The 17,542-nt window shown below is 36.7% G+C and overlaps 1 protein-coding gene across 8 annotated transcripts in view; it reads left to right on the top strand.

The window, feature by feature from the left end:
- Positions 1-17,542, top strand: part of SSBP3 (single stranded DNA binding protein 3) — a 178,904-nt gene that overhangs the window by 133,553 nt on the left and 27,809 nt on the right. For all 8 annotated transcript variants that reach the window (XM_088128545.1, XM_088128547.1, XM_007423903.4 and 5 more), the window contains one exon: positions 3,067-3,156. In XM_088128545.1, the coding sequence (XP_087984671.1) occupies positions 3,067-3,156 (90 nt within the window). The remainder of the gene's footprint in view (positions 1-3,066; positions 3,157-17,542) is intronic.

The following is a 17,542-nucleotide window of genomic DNA, read 5'->3' on the forward strand; positions in this document are numbered from 1 at the left end:
AATAACCCCACAAAAAATCGCTAACCTGCAGAAAAGGTTTCATGGTCTACTGAGGGCTAGCATAGAAACAAGGAATTGTCTTTCTCAGAAATATACTCTATGCGTCTAATAAAGAGGACTGTAATCTACCAAAGTTTAGGGAATATACAGTAATTGTTAGATTGGTGCAAGATATTCCATTGTTTTTGGTGCAAAAAGATTAACAGAGCTAGCCTTCTGGATCATTTGTTTGCTATTAGCTTACTGACTTCAGTCCTAAATGCAGAACAAGGAAGTTGTGGAACATTTTATCACATATTTCATTGGCCTGCTGATTCCATGTAAACATTTCATGCAATCCCCATTTCCCAGTGGCTACTAGGTCAGCTCTTAAATACAAGGCTATAAAACAAGAAATCATTACAATCAAAGAGGAATTTCCCATTTTCAGATTATTACATAAAACAAATCCTTTTGCTACTCATATTTTTCAACAGTGATTTTTGAACATGATGAGTCAGTAGGCTGCTGATTAAATTAAATGCATTGATAAGACTGTTGCCTGTGATCAGTGGAGACACAATCCATGATATGATTCTGGTTGCAGTTTTGCAGTCTTTCAAACATTAGTCATAACTAAATCATTTATTTCATTAAGTTTTTGCTAACTCATTCTTGATTGTATTCAAAATAGATAAGTTTTCCTTTGTAAATTTATTACTAAAATGTTTAAAAGCAATTCCTTTTGAAAATATAAAACTGTAATGTACATTTTTCCTATTTTTTCATGTGAGAATTTTTTATACAGATATTTCTATTTATCTTGGGCTTAATAGACTTTTTACCTCCAGATCAAAAAGAGGAATCTACCATTGGCAAAAACATTTTCATAAAAAATTGAGTAACTAGAATAATGTTTTCATTAAAAATATACAATACTAAAGTTGGGAACAGTAAAGAAAAACTATAGTAGAGTGACTGAAAAATTAGCAGAACATAGCCTACTTTTCAGGTCTGACAAACAGTATTTCATCACCCATGGCTTATCTTCTTTTTTGTTTTTCTCCAGCTAGCTATTTATGTGACTTCATTGCTCAGAAAGGAAACTGGCAAAGACATTAAACTCTATATTAAATAATAGAGAATTCTGCATTTAAAATGAAACCCATTTTGTCAAATTTTAATTTCATAAATATCTTGTTGGTTTCCATAGGTGAAAGACTGAAGTGGACTGATAATTTGAGAATGGACATTTGATGTTTATTTCTTTAGTTTTGCTGCTGTTTTAATGTAGCCATTGTTAAAATGACTTCACCTTCCCCTTCAGCCACAATTTTTGTTTCATGCCCTAGACATTGTCTTGCTTAGCATTTTATTCCCTGTGTGTGTGTGTTGTTTTGCCTTCAAGTCCTTGTTGACCCCTAGTGACTGCCTGGACTAGTCCCTGCAGTTTTCTTGACAAGATTTTGGAAGTGGTTTGCTATTGCCTGCTTCCCAGGGCTCAGAGGGTATGACTGGCCCAGGGTCACCTAGCTGGTTTGTGCCTAAGGCAGGACTAGAACTCACAGTCTCCCTGTTTCTAGCTTGGTGCCTTCACCATTACACCAAACTGGCTCTCTCTCTATTCCCTGACCTCCTGAAAAATAGAAAATGAAAGAATCAACAGTAATCATTTTGTTGAGCAGGAATATGTTGATAATGGAATACCTACATCAACCAACTTGAGCTGGATTATTAAAAATGATAGGGTTGATTTGGATAAAACTTGTTTGTATATTGCATATGCATATGTGTGTTCTCATTCAGTATTATGAAAATGAGTACCTTTGCCTCATGGGTAGCTGCTTCCTCCAGATGTGCTGTGAGGTCAGTTAAAAGAAGTTTACATATATAATCCAACTGTCTGCCTTGTGGGGGTAATAGCCTGACTATTAACTGACATCACAGGGTGACCTTTGGAGGGACACAACTGCTCACTACCCTTTTTGCATAATGCCCAAATGGAGCTTATGTCCTGTATGCTGAAATTAGGAATTACTAGGGAGAAGTAAAGGTGTTTTTGTTCATTTGTTCTTGATTAGTTTATTGACTGTCTGGTTTAGCTAACAAAGTACCTTTACCCTTTCTCTTTCCAGTTCAGATGAACACATTATATCAGGGCCAGTTAATCAGTAAACTTTTCCTGCAAATCCCACATAAGCCACACAACATACTGCCAGAGATCAAATGAGGACATTGACTAAAGGCTTTGTATCTACCTCACAACTTTCCTTATAATGTAGTAGCTAAGAGCTGCTCTTTTGAAAGAAGGGAAGAGTGTACAGAGAAAATAGGTAGAAAGGTTTATACACACCCCTCTTTTATTTCATTGGTTTGGCTTTAAATATTAAGTATAACCATTTTGCTCCTTAAACATGACAGGTTAAATATTTAGCACTTCTGACTTTTAGATGATGTTCTAGGTTGTGGTGGTATAGTCCTCAGTTGAAAGATAGAACTTAGTTTTTTCTTTAACTGAAAGTGATATTCTTGAAATGTGATGTTGGCAACCATCTCTTAAATTATGAGATGACCATTTTTAAAAATTGTCTCATTAGAAGGAATATGGCTAAAACTTCATTATTTCTGGACCAGGATAGATGAATGGCTATAGTATAAGAGTGCAGACATAGAAGATGCTCTAGAATATGTTTTTAAGCATGTTCACTGCTATATCTCTACAGTGAAAGATAGGAATTTGCCATCCTCTTTGTCCATGAGTATATTCGGAATTATACAAAACATGCTTAGTTCTGGAAGCTTTTGCAGTAACTTGTGCAGTTTGAGTGACAAATCCATAAGAGTGAGTACTGAACCAGCCTCTCAGTTCCACCTCATTCTGAATGACAGCCATTGACATTTCATTCATTTTAATGGCACAATTTTATAATGCAGTTTCATTTTCTTTGGGTAGCCTTCATAATCATGGGGTTGGTTATTGGTCATACATTATGGTGGAGACATGAAATATGTACTGATATCTTTTACAATGATCTCTAACCAGTGTTATCAAAATAAATATATGTATCATTGTATGTTTGTTTGCAGAGTGCAGCTGCAGCGCCAAGTCCAGTACTTGGAAACATTCCTCCAAATGATGGAATGCCAGGAGGACCCATTCCTCCTGGTTTCTTTCAGGTAAGAGTTAATTCTCCTGATCTTTATGTAATTAATTGGTATCTTTCTGTGGTGGTTTTGTTTGTTTTATTAAGCCTTAGTTCTGGAATCGTGTTTAAGTGATAGATTCCACTTGTCTGGAAACCAATATTAGTTTTTGTTTTTATTTTAGTTCAGTGCATTACAAAGCTACTTTGGAATGAATAAGATATATGTTGATCATGATGGGACTGTGTGTAATACCGAGCATTCAGGATATGAGTTCTTCTTTTTCCTTTCTGGTTAACCACTTGATTTTTTTTCTAACTGCTGTCACTGAATTCTTCGGGCAAAACCAACTTAAACTTTAGCCACAGGCAGAAGCTCATCCAAACTGGGCCATAACTGCAAAGTTTTGGCAACAAGAGAGAAATAAAATATTACAGAGCTGCTTTTTGGGATTGCTTATTCTTCTCCATCTCCTTTCTCATAGTAAAGTTTGCTTTTAGCCGCATGGAATTCTTGCTATTAGATCCATGAGCAAAACTTGAGGTGACAGAGACCCAAGATAAAAACAACAAAACAAGGATGGCTAAAGCTGTTTTAAAGCAAATGCAATTCTTAACATTGTTTTTTATTCTCCAAATAGTCTCCTCTCTTAGGTGGGTTGAACAAACTGTGTCATTCAGAAGGATCAATTGGGCTGGGTTGGAGAGTTGCAGTTAATTTGCATGTTATAACTATTTGCCTATTATTTGCATAGGCACACTCAGAGGATTTTCAGCAGTTAATATGATGCTCTGCTTTTGGAACTGCTAACTCCCAATGTGCTTGAACTTCAGTTCTTGAAGAAGAAGAATAAAGCAGTGGGTTTTGAAATAATAATAATAATGCAGTGAGTTTTGAAATCATGGTATCTGAGAAGGAGTGAAGCTTAGTTTAACACTTTGTTTCTTGTAATTTGATGTAGTTTTCAGGAGCCTTATGTCTCTGGCTGACATAAAAGCAGTCATGTATAAGCTCATGCTGCAAGTGTGGGGATTGTCTTTTTGCTTGTATCACCCACACACAATTAAGAGATGGGAAGGATTTTTCACTAGTATTTATGTGTTGGATGAACACATGAATGTAACATCTGAACAGGGGTAGTATATCTCTGTAAGCATTAGACACAGAATCCCTAGTTTAAAATCATAACAGTTGAAATCATCATTCTAATAAGAGGTAATAGAAAGACCCATGGCTGGTAAGCTCTAGTAACCATTTTTATATTAGAAGAATTACCCAGCCAGATCTCTTTCACATAAATGATTAATATTGGTGGAAGCTGTGACTTTAATTTTACATTTTCTGAGTTCTGGATTTATGTAAGACGAAGTCTCAGTAGCTTGATCAATGTTATGAGGCCTACATTAGAATTGTAAAATGATCAATTCTGTGGAAGTCTCAGGATGGAGCTGTAGATATGTCTTTTTGCTTTGTTATTTTAGGGAAATAAGTAGTTTTAGGAAAGTTTTACATGTGATAAAATGAAATCTGTTGATTTTTAGGATACTTAAATAAAGACCAAATTAATTCTTTAAAAATTGGTGGAAATAAATGAAAGCTTATTCCCTTTTCCTAATGAGTATTTCAGAAGTGGTCTGTGTTTGCAGGCCAGTGTTTGAAATTGTATGGCTAACGTGCTGTTCTTGATACTGTTGAACTCTTAACACCCATTTATCATAGACAGTGTAGTCAATAGTGAGGGATGACAGGAATTGCAGTCCAACAGCATCCACACATTATCACTTTTAAGTAATTCATTTAAGAGCATGTGTGCTGAAATTTAAGCAGAAACTGAATTGGAGGGACTTCTATCTTTTTAAATTTCAGTTAAGTATAACAACAGTGCTGTTGTTAAAGATCTAGAGAGCACCTCATAGCACATATCACATCTGTCCACCTCATCTTAAAGAAGTAAATTCCATAGTGTTTTCACTGTTGGAATGACTCGCTTTCTTTTCTCTATTCTGACTCTCCCTATTCAGTTTCATTTCGTGAACTTCAGTTGTTGAAATATTCTTTCTTCCCCCTCTATGAAAGTAAGTTCTTAGACTTTCCAAACTACATATCCTAGGTTTTCTGTGAAGGATGTGATTGAGTATAAGGACCAAAGTGCAAATATTTTGTGAAAATGACCACATTCCCATTTCACTTCCATTTTGGAATATGTATATCAGCAAGTGTCCACAGGCTAAAAAACCTGGACCTATAACAGTACACTACCATTTAATTATATGCTGTAATTTGCCTAACCCTGTGATACATTTCAGCCATACTGTATGTGATACTTATATAAATAGATGTCATTTGATAGAATGGAAAATTTAAGGAAAGCATGTAAAGTTATGTGCCATTGAAAGTGTACTTTCAGCTTGTATAATGTAGGTCTTCTAGTGATTGCTACATAGTCTGCTCTATAGGATTTGTCCTTCTCCTTGACAACATGTGCTATTTACCTTCAAAAAATGAGGTCAGTCAGGAAGATGAGCTCCTCAGTGCCTAGGAACATAGCTCTTATGGAAATCCTGATAAGAGAGTTTTTTCAGCCATTCATTTTCATGGGGATTTCTGTCCAACAACTGGGTAGAAAAGCAGACAAGGTTTTCAGGGATAGGGCTTCATGGTTCCTGGCATTTAGAGGTGAAGGAGTTCAAGGAATGAAGCTTGTAGACAGAACAGAGACACAAATGTGCATAGTTCTATAAATGCTCACTATGACTTTTTAACTACGATCATGACAGCTAGATGGAATGAAGCACAAGTTGATATTGCTGTCTTTTTTATATCCCATTTTGATGTAATCTTGGCACACTTGATCACATGCCCTGTATAGCATGCTCACCGCCACGCAGAAGAGAAATCCTCAGACTTTAATATGTTCCTTCTGATCTAAGAAAGGATACTGTTTGAGACTGTTTAATTATGACAAAGGCAAGGAAAAGATCAGCTCATGGTGTCTTTGCCAGGGTCAAGCAGGTCTGTAGATTGATGATAAGAATACAGCTTGTAATGGCCTGTTGCTGTCTAAGCAGTTTCCAAGGGAAAAAAATCACAAGAATGTGAAAACCCTTTAAAAAAAAAAAAAGCATCAAGAACTGCTACATTGGTGTCCATACCTGTCAGTCAAACCCAGAATGCATAAAATGCTGATTTGCCCAGTGTTCCCAAATCAGCAATACAGGACTAATGCTTGTTTCAGTGGTTTGAAGCCTCAAGGCAATGCGCCAGCACCCTTAACTCCCCCTCCCCACACAGACCCAGGCACTCTTGCAGGCTGAACTTTCTTCCTCCTTCCTGCTAGACAGAGCAGAGGAATGGTGGTAAAGGAGTGAGGGCAGCCACTGCAATCAGCCGACTATTTTTTTCATCACCTGCCCTGCCTGCCTTTCACATTTCTCCAGAAGGGCAGGACTTGCTACCAGATGGCTGGCTTTGCCTTCTCCAGTGGAGGTAACTTCAGGAGCTTTGTCAGCAATCAACAGCTCTGCCAGGCCCTGTCAAATATTCAACACCAGCCACAAACACTAGGCCTTTCCTTGCAACTGCCTGCATCTCCAGTTTCTCTGTAGGCTTAACTTAAGAAAAAGACCTGGGTCTGTCAGTATGCATCTGGTTGTGTCCTTGTGCTTGTTGCCCAACATTTGATGGCTGTGCATTTTCCCACTGAATTTTGAACTTGGTGTGTAGCATTTTAAAAATCTTTCTGATGAAATGGAAAGTTGAACATAAATCAATGTCTGTTGCTGTGTTAGCTATGCATCAGCAGTTAGTGAGATGCACCATAACAAAGCACTAGCAAGTTTGTGTTCCTACACTGCCCCCTAATGCATTGAGATCTTAGGAGTGAACAGACAATAGTGTACCTAAACGCTTTTGCATGTAATTTTTTTTTTTTATATTTATTCAAGCTGCATTTATTTACTACATTTTATTTATTGGTTTATAATCTTATTGATAAAGCAGAACTGAAATTATGGAAAGGAAAGAAAACTAAGAGCTGAATTACAGAAGACTGATTTCTTGCATGAGTATAGGTCAGTTCTATAGCAGAAATTACATTTTCAGGTACATGGGAAGTATATAGCTGTGCTTCATCATGAGAACCTGCCTTATATTGGGTTTTCTGCCATACACACACATACACACTGAAATGAACAAGTATATGCCCTACTGGATGGAATTCGCAAAAGTTCTTATACTGTATGTCATGCTTCTCAAGTCAGGAGTTAATTTTGAAATTTGAATTCATTCTTGGAGTTTATATATTGCCCATGATATTTCTAAAGCCTTGCTTAATCGCTCATGTTCTGGGCAGGCCATTTAAAGGTGATGACTGGTTGGCTGTGGTTGGAAAATCTGGTATGCATAGAATAATTTGGGTTTGGGAGTTGTAACATTTCATGCGTCTTTCCCCCAAAATATTTTTTGTATCCCTTTCCTTTTTGGTAGAGGCAACCCTTAATGAAAATGAAACATCAGTCCTTGCTGTTTAACAAGCACTTGACAGTTTTCAGCAGTATCTTAAAGAAGGAGAAAAATCAGTATATGAATGAGGAAGGAAGATGGAGTGGAGAAAAGAAACATGGATATGATAGAAAAAAATGTATTTTTCTGGCTGCCTGCTGGCTGTTGCCTATGTTTTTGCAAATATGTAGAATGTTCATATTTGGGGCAGTTATTCTACAGTGCAATTCATCCAGAGTTCATGGCACAGCCATACAGATCCTTTTTAACATACAGTTTTAATTTTCCTGGTCCATACAGAGATTACTTCTAACCATGAAATGTTGAGTCCCAATGTAGACTTGCACAGGTGCTTACAGAGTATTGAGGGATTAGAAAAACATCCTATATCAGGGTTTCTCAACCTTGGCAATTTGAAGACGTGTGGACTTCAACTCCCAGAATTCCATGGCTGGCTGGGGAATTCTGGGAGTTGAAGTCCACGTGTCTTCAAGTTGCCAAGGCTGAGAAACACTGTCCTATATCCTCTGTAAATAGGTTCTTCTGTTAAAGCAACACTATGAGCCTTTTTCAGTGATTGGTTTTAGAAACTCTGTTTGTTTTTTGGGGTAGTTTAGGAAATATATTTAGTAGGTCCTTTTGTATAAACTATTTTGCACAATGATGTCTGAATAATTCCAATTAACAAGGAAGTATTATAATTCCCCAATTCCCCTCCCCTTTTCATTTGATGGAAGTGGGGGCAAGGGAAGTAATGTAACCATTCAATGTAACTTCTCTTTTGTGTTTAAAAATTGTGGTGTAAGACAAATTCTCTTGTTGCCTTTCAACTAATGTTTTCAATGTTTTGCTTTTTGCTGCTTTTTCTTTTTAAATCAATTTTAGTCTTTTTGCATCTTATTCTGATATGCGAATAAGAAAAATAATTAGAAATGTAGTGTGTTTCTGGTGCTCACAATTATTTTCACGGGCCTAAGTAGACCAATAAGCATTATGAAAAATTACTCTGATGACAGAAAGGAGTTCCACTTCAGCTAGGGTGGATTCATTTGATTGATATACTTATTTGTTTGCATAACTGCTTACCTGTTTATTCAATTTCTAAGTCACTTGTAGACATACCTGAGACTTGATCTGTGTTCATCTTTTTGCAATTATTATTTAATTTGTGGTATGCTACAGTTCTGGTTCTATATAGTTTTGATCATGTAGTTGTACTTTCTAGGAGTGAGTCAAGTTATTGAGAATGTTTGCAGAAAACACTATTGCAGAATTACTAAGAATTGTAGCTTAAATCAGCAACAAGCAGGACGTGCATTATGCTGCATGATCATTCTGTTTTGCTTCTCTTGCAAGTGGGAGTAGCTAAGATAACCAGCTTCTTACCAGGACAGAAAAGTTTAAGGTTACCTTGAAATCCAGATTCTGTCTTGTCATTCCTCTAACATTCCAACTTCAAACCTTTGTGTCAGTTTCTGGCTTCATATAATGCCAGTCTTTCTTGCCATAATAAGGTTCTGGTTACTTTAAATCATACTTCCCAACCAAGTCTCCCCCTTTACTGTGATTGGCTGGAGATTATTGGAACAAACGTGCGATACACAGAAAGCTAGTGTCTGTAGCTACTGCACAAACTGGAGTTTTGGCCTATTCTGGCTTAGCATTTGGTGCAATGTGGCCTGTATGCTAAATACTGTAACACCAACATCTTGTTTGTGTCCTAAATCCTAGGAGTCAGTTGGATTAGAGGCACTGTGACCTGATCGAATAAACAAAAGTTCTCCTTGTTGTTTGAGGACCTAGCTGCATATAGTGGTAAAACTGAAGAAGGAGGTGTCCCTAAGATAGTTGGGAATGTGTATTAAGAAAATGTTGGCTGGTCAGGTCCCTTCCATTTTGGGAGATAAGAATTTGAAAGAAGAGAATTTGCTGACAGATTCATTCACAAGTAATTTGTGTCATCTTTAAGAGTTAGCCTTATTAGAGTTCACCTGCCAGCTCTGAGAGACATTTGCAACAAAGCCGCTGAGACTCACAAAACTTCTCATTATCTCCTAAATTCTTAAGGATTCAGTCAGAGGCAAAGTATCTGCCAATGGTTTGTGTTATCTTCTTTCTCTAAAATTATGAAAATGACAGTGTTCTGAGCAAAGAGGAGAAAGTCATGAAGTCGAAAAAGAAATTAAAATGATTTAGTTTGTTCATGGTTGGCTTGCCTACTGAAAATAGGAAACAACTAATTAGGTGGTTTCCCAAATGTTTTAGTAAGGCCAACCATGGCAATTCTGATATTTCTGTATTAATATCTTCCAGTTAATCCATTCTATGGTATACATCATTCCTAGATAGAACAATCCATCTGTAGAGTCAACCAACAGGCAATTCTGACTCATAGTTTTGGTATCACTGTTGTAGATCTGACCCGAAATTCTTCTGAGTTCTTTAGCAGCAGATCAGCCATGATGAGCCTGTAACCTTGGTCAACATGCTTGGGTTTCCTTCATTTGTGCAGGTACAAAGGTTGATACAGTGAACTGTATTCTGATACAGCTCAACAGTGCCACCTAGAGCATATGGGTTTTGGAATCCCTCAAGGAAGCTTAAATAAACATGTCCTCTTCTTTTTGCTTCTGAATAACCTCCCAGAATTGAGCTCTTTTAAAAGTAAGCCAGTTTATTTGATAGTAAGTGCAGAGTTTTTAAGCTTCTGCAGAATTTTCTAAATAGCTGGTTAGACCACTGACTTCAGATATAGAATTATTGCATATTCAGACAAAACAACTGTCTGTTTTTCCAAATAGCCAGCTTTCTCTAGATTCATATGCCCATTAAATTGTGAGATTTATTTCTCAGTCTTTGGAACCAAAGTCTAAAGATGCACTCTCTTATGTTCTCTTCTCTGCAGTAAACATTGCACAGTGAAGTATATAGTTCTGCATAAATAGCATGTAACCAGCTAAAATAAAGGGATTATTAATTTTATTTGGAATTGTATATGTGTGAACATTGCTTTCCTTGTTTTTCTCTCTTTCATCCAAAGTCATGTTTTGGGATATGTATAGCCTAAAACTAGCTCCAATTAATAAGGCCATGTGGTTAGAAAGCTACCTCATGTATTTATAGAATATTTCAGAAGCATTTGTTCTGTTCCTATAGACCTTCAGTGTGTAAATTCATAGCATCTTCCCTTTTCAACTTTTTCCCCAGGACTTGGAAGAGAAGGTCATTAAAAGACACCTTAAATAGCCCTGCTTAATTGGATATTTTGGTGCCATCCTTAGTCTTTGAACTAAACTCTAAATCCCTAAGGTGTCCCCTCTAATGGCCACGGTATTTGGGGCTTATGGAAGTTTTACACAAGATATCTGTTTGGTGACAGACTTACTAACTCTATTCTAGGGTGGGTCAAGAAATTAATCTTAACAGTTGCAGTCTATTGCAATCATTTGGGAGGAATACCTGTAAAGAAGAAGATCTACCAGTAGAGAAAGTCATATCTCTTCTAGAATCATTAGGACTAATAAATAAGGAGGTCCTGCAACTATATTGGACAACAAGTCCTAGAACTGCCATGCAATATATCAGGAGGGCAAGAGGTTGGGGAAGGCTGGTTAATACATGGTCATGAATACTTCCTATTTGCTGATAACTCTCCTTTCTTTCCCCATTAATATTACAGACTTGAAGATAGAGGGAGGCACAAGGCATTGTGTCCACTACGTTCACACCATATACTTTTATATATAGAAAGGTTTTCGGTCATTAGGACTATGAAACATGTTTGGATTCCTGAGAATTGTGTATGCAGTTTGAGAGTTAAAAGTAGAGCATTAATCCTTTCAAATACAAGGGAAGGGCCTGATGCTTTTTAATATTCATCTCACCTATTGCTAATGTTGTCATGATTAACTGTGGAGTTCTTAAGTAGGGGGGAGATGATGTTATCTGCTACAGAAAATGCCTCTTTAATCTTGCCTGTGTTTTCCACTAGAATACAGAAATCTCTTAAATACAAGGCTGTGTTCTTTTATGAAGGCTTCTAGAATTTCTCTCATAAAGATATGAATGGTAATATATTTTTTCTTTTTTACCATCTTCACAGTATGTCATATTTAAAAATAGAAATAGGGACCGTTCTCCAACTTTAGAAATTTTAATCCAGCAAATTATGTTTTTAAGGCTTTTTTCTCTAATTGCTAACCATAGCAGCTGAAAACAGTCCTTTTTCTGTTGCCATGTTTCCTTGGGTCAGTGTATTTACCTTAGTCATCTTCAGTTCTGTTTAAGAATGTTATGAAAAGCTTGCCATTGCCTTTAAAATTAAATTAAGGATCTGTATATGTAGTCACAGATATGTGCAGGACATTTGTGTTGTTCCTTTTTTCTAAACGGTGAACATTTTTTAATATTATTAAGTTGAGCTGTGTGAAGGAAGATAAAACGTTTTTATTGTAGGTGAATGACAATAACTAAAATGTAGATCCTTGATTAAAACAAGATGCAGGTGTTTTTTAATCATATTTCCCCAGCTAATGTTTCTTAATTCAGCTATTCCTGAAAAGAAGACAGGGGTCACTTAAAAAATATTAATTTAATAACCAAATACCCTTGGTGTTTTAAAAAAAAATGCAGTTAGAAACTGGTTTCAGAGGTCATTGCCACTAACCACTATTGATTAGTGGGATGTGCAGAAGATATTAGAACTAGCTAGATTAGACTTACCGTTAGATCATCCCCAGAATAGAACTTTCCTATGAGCATTGTTCCTTAAGGAAAAGAGAAAACTCTCATTTCCCTTCTTAGAAATTTAGCTATGCTACATTCATAGATACTATAAAATTGGAATTCGGTTATTAAATAGGAAAATACACAGCGGTGGCATTTGGAAGTAAGCAATGCGTAATGGAAAATAGTAACAACAGGGCAGTTGGTTTACATGTCCAGAGTGCAAACCATTGTTGTTGCTGACTTAAGGATAGCATGGGGTCTTCAGGATTACACAGATTAACTAATGGAATAGATTTCCAGAATTTTATTTGCACAGTTCAGTTGAGTTTCATACACTTGGATTGAAACCACATAGCTAAGTCTTATAGTTTGGGAGCAAAGGCATTTTATATATTGATAAATTGATATTAATCAGACCATCTTTACTGTTTTCACTAAAAAGATGATGGGAAGACATAACTGTTCCCATAGTAAATTGAAAGGAAAAGTATAGTTAGTATAGTAGAACTGCCAGATTGTATTTAAAATGGTAGGTTATCTTATGATTTCCTTTTGTTTCTTATAAGGATTTTCTTCTTACCCTACCTCATGCCTTAGCATAGATCTTGGAATGGGGCTTCAAAAGAAATTGAAAGTTCACTTAAAACACATAGAACTCATACAACTATTGTGACACTTAAAACTGAATGAAAAGAAGCAGTGGAGAGAATAATAAAGTGGAATGAGAAGAGTTCCTATCTCAGGAACAACCTACTAGGTTATGGTTGCTTTAGATCAGTGTTTTTCAAACTTAGCAACTTTGCTGACTGGGGAATTCTGGGAGTTGAAGTCCACACATCTTAAAGTTGCCAAGTTTGAAAAACACTGCTTTAGATTATTCTATGTTTTTAAAAAGCGTATGTATGCACAACCTCCCATTTTCGTTCTTTCTAATCAAACAAAAATCCAACAGAATTGGATAAAGGAGCTTCCACTCTGTCCATTAGCAGGATGACTCTGTGAAAACTGAACAGAACTGAATCAGTTTTGGTATGGAGGGAGAAACCAGAAAAAGAAAGATGAGGTTCAAAAGTGACCGAGAACCACGTGGTTGCTGAGGAGAGAAAAAACTCAAGGAAAAAAAAATCCCCCAATGCACCCCTATGGGCAGCAGTTCAGAATACTGTCAAATGCCCCCTCCCTCCTGATCACATGACCAGGAACAGAGCGGCTGTTAAGGGATTCCAGAAGCCTTTCCCTAACTTGTTTATTCTTTCTTGGCCTGTTTGGGTTCTAAATTGCAGTTGTATTAATGGCTTTTAAAATGCATATTACACACCTAGGTTGAGAAGGGAGAATCCCCCAAGTATTCAGAGTAGGAAGGTTGCTCCATATTATGTCCCCAATCTGGATCAAGGTACTGCTGCCTGCTATTTGAAAGTATGAAGAAAGATCTGAATTTTGAAAAAAAATTACTTTATTTCCTCTTTCAGTGTCAATACCAGTCATTCTTGGTCTGGTTAGAGAGCATAGCATGTGACAGGAGAAAAAGTTAGAAGGCTCTAGTTCATCCCTTCCCAGGCTCTCAATTTAGATTGAGTCCCTTTTAAAAAGGCCTTCATACAATTGCAAATTGTTTGATCAGTCGTGGCTAGTTTGGCCCTTTATATTTGAATTTTCTTTGATATTAGGGCACTTGCTCTCTGCATCAGTTGAAAAGGGGCTCCAGACCTCTGTGAAACCATGACATCATCTGTGTTCAGTAGTAGAGCCAATTTAATTGTGGCTCAGCTGTGATATATTTAAATCCCCGGTAATACTTTTTTTTTTTTTAAGTAAAATTCCATGGAGCTTGTGGGTGGTCCATTTCCCCATTTGCAGTGAACCCTGCCTCGCCATGCCTCCCAGTCTTCTGGGTTTCAGATCATTTGAGGAAAGATAGCTTGATGCCTTTTCAGATTTCCTCCTTGATCGGAACCACTAGGATTTGTTTTTTTAATATGACCTGACGAATGCATAAAAACTTGAAGCAAGGGTGTGTGAGCGCACACGCGCAAATGATTTATGTAATTTCCCTTTTCCGTGGGCTGAGGGAATTGCTGTTATGTCGGAACCATATCAATTTGGGGTGATAGTGGTTATTTCCCACCCTGATAAGACACTCTTTAGCTTCAGCTTGGACATCAGCCTAAACTTGAACACACAGTGCTAAAAAGGGGGGATTGTACATGGTTTCATTAGGAACAATAGAATAATAGTGTTGCTATCTTATAGATGAAGTCCCTGTTACAGTGGACATTTGTCTCTCCTGGGCAGGTTCATGTGGAAGCACATTATGTTTTTCTTTCAAACGTTTGCAGTAAGCACATGAAGGACTGCACTTGGAGCATTGGAGGCAGGACTCTATTTGCTACCATATCCCATCTCCCCTGTAAACCCTCATATATTCAGAATAATGAGCAGGCCCTGAATTAGGATTTTTCTGTATCCAAAATAACATTATTCATGGACAAGACGCAGGAAATATCAAGATTAGCAGAAGAGCAAAAATAAATATGGGTGAAAATTAGTAGATGAAATTCAAGTAATATCGACTGATTGATAAGCAGAGTATGGAAAACCAAGGGGGAAAAAAAGAAATGGAGTTAAATCTCTGAGGAGTGGGGCAGCAATGAGATGATTGGCGAGCAGGACTTCTGAATAGAACATTCTCAATCACCAGTTTTCAGTGGAGCGACTGAATGGGGCTAACTCTTCTAGTAAGAAATCAGGGAAAGAATTATTTTTTACAGGATTCTTCACTTCCTCTTCATTCTGTTTCTTAATGTGAGTGTGTTCCCTTCCCCTGGCTAGAATGCCTTTCTTGTTCTTTTCTGATTTAAGTCCTGACACTTGTAGTTTTTAGTCACCAACTATTCCTAAACTTATGCCCTCTTAGGTTGACCGTTTGGGTTATTATAATGCTACAATTCTGAGGGTTGGCTCACAGAAACATTCAGGTTACTGATTTAATTAGACAACCTTATAAGAAGGTCCAGTTAACTTCTAGTGCCAGAATCTTGATCTAATTTGGAGAGTCCCATAGCTTCTATTAAAACACACACACACACACACACACACACACACACAATATATATATTGTATTTATATATATATAAATAAATAAATAAAAATAAAAATTGGGAGATTGTATCTATATCAAATCTAGTTTCATCTTTGGGCAGGGCTAATTGGTTTATGTGTCTCATACAGCATCTCTTCTTGGGTGCTTCACAAATATTTATATTATAACCAAATTTACCTTTACCAAACTGCTGAAAGCAGATCTGAGAAAATAAGTTCCTCTGATCAAGGCAACCCTGTGCATTGGTACCATCATCATGAAGATGATACTCAAGTAGACATTGGCAGATGCCAGTGCCTCCTTGGGAAAATATGGGTGACAGGGTGATTGCCTCCCCAAGGTATGTAGTTTTCAAGCAGCTACTTTTATCTCTTTTGGAGTTTTGTGAGATGGATCAAAGCCTTTTTATTAACACTAAAATATTTTTAAAACTTCATAACAGAATAGTTGTAAGTGTCCCAATAGTATTTTCAAGGTTGAAAATGTTGTGTTAACTTGCTGTACATTTCAGTATTTAATTCAAAGTAAGGAAAAAGGCATGTTAACCATTCTGAAACAATATTGAGCGGTTGAGGCCACTCCTCTTGACAAATGATCATTTGGAATTTACTAGATTTATAATTCCACTAATGCACAAGAGAAGCATAGTACTGGGTGGAGGAACCTTAGCCACATTATCCTGATGTAGTGCTCTATTTTTTTTTTTTAATTGTGAATTGTCACTTTACAAAGGAACAAAAATGCGTAAAAATAATGTTAGGATTTGTTGTTGTTAAGTCGTATCCAACTCTTCGTGACCCCATGAACCATATCGCGGCAGGCCTTCCTGTCCTTATGTTAGGATTACTGGACATTATTATGTTTAGTTCAGTCTCAACTTCATGAAGATACCAGTCTAATGTGCAAATGCAATACTGTATCTGAGTTTTGTGTACAGGATTTTTTTTTTTAAATGGTATAACATGGATTCTGCCTCGTGCATTGTAGGTCATGATATAGTTTTTAGGTTTGCTAAGTTTTCAGTCCTTATTAACACAGCAGATTGAGATAGCATCCTATAAATTATCACTTCTGAAGAGAGTCCAGAATTATTTGCTTGTACAATCTCTTTTTCTGTCTCTGGGGTGATAGGGAAGGCAAGTGGAATTCTTTTATTATTCCAGTATTCAATTTGGAATAAGCAGCTTTTTGGATTTTGGTCAAAGTGTGACATTTTGCCACTGTATGATATTTCACTCTTATTTGTTCTGCTATCATTCTTCTCATTTGGTAGTCGGGCAGATGTGCATTTAAGATCAGGATAAATAACACTAACATAACCGAATATATTGTGGTTGGAAAAACTTTGTGAAATAGGTTTTTATTTACCTGTCACATCAACATTTTTTTCAGTTTTTTCAGATCACCTTGAAGAATTAAAAAGCAATGATATTTGTGCTGGTCCTTAACAAACTCTTTTGTGTCATTTGAGTTGGTCCTGAGAAAAGTATTGTCCTTTTATCAATGTTGTATTAATTTATTGTCTTAATTTTTAATTTTTTTTCCAAATAAAAAATATTATGGCTCAAAGGTTAGTGATTTTTACAGTACTGGTGCAGTTGGAGGACATGTGCAGAACAAACATTGTACAATAACATAATTGAATGGAAAGATTCTGAGATTTAGGCTGCATACACACCCTACAAAAAGATTTTGGTTTGGCTTCCTTGTGTAAACCACCTTGTGGGTTCTTTTGTATTCTGTACCTTTAGAATAGCATTAGCAGGCAGTTTAATTCAGTGTTTGATTTATAACACAGTGCGGGAGGGAGGGAAAGGGCTCTAGCATTCATCCTCTGTTGAATTGCAGCTCTCCCTGATCCTCCAACATCTGCAAATATTTACAGAGATAACTATATCCAGTTGTCTGGGGCATTGTTTTTGATTGTTTGTTTTTCTTTATTTTTTAAGGGAAGGTAGAAAATGAATCTTAAGCTTGGTTATAAAAAGCTGGAGGAGGGGGCAGGTTGGTTGTGGGGCACCAGAGAAGAAGGAGATGGAAGATTGCAGTTCTTTATATCCAGGCACAGCAGTTTTAGTGGCCCCAGGG

This window comes from Python bivittatus, unplaced genomic scaffold (assembly GCF_059951505.1).
Source record: "Python bivittatus isolate LINGU-HERP-01145 unplaced genomic scaffold, Pbiv_v1 ctg000700_np1212, whole genome shotgun sequence".
In the NCBI taxonomy this organism is placed as follows: Eukaryota; Metazoa; Chordata; class Lepidosauria; order Squamata; family Pythonidae; genus Python; species Python bivittatus.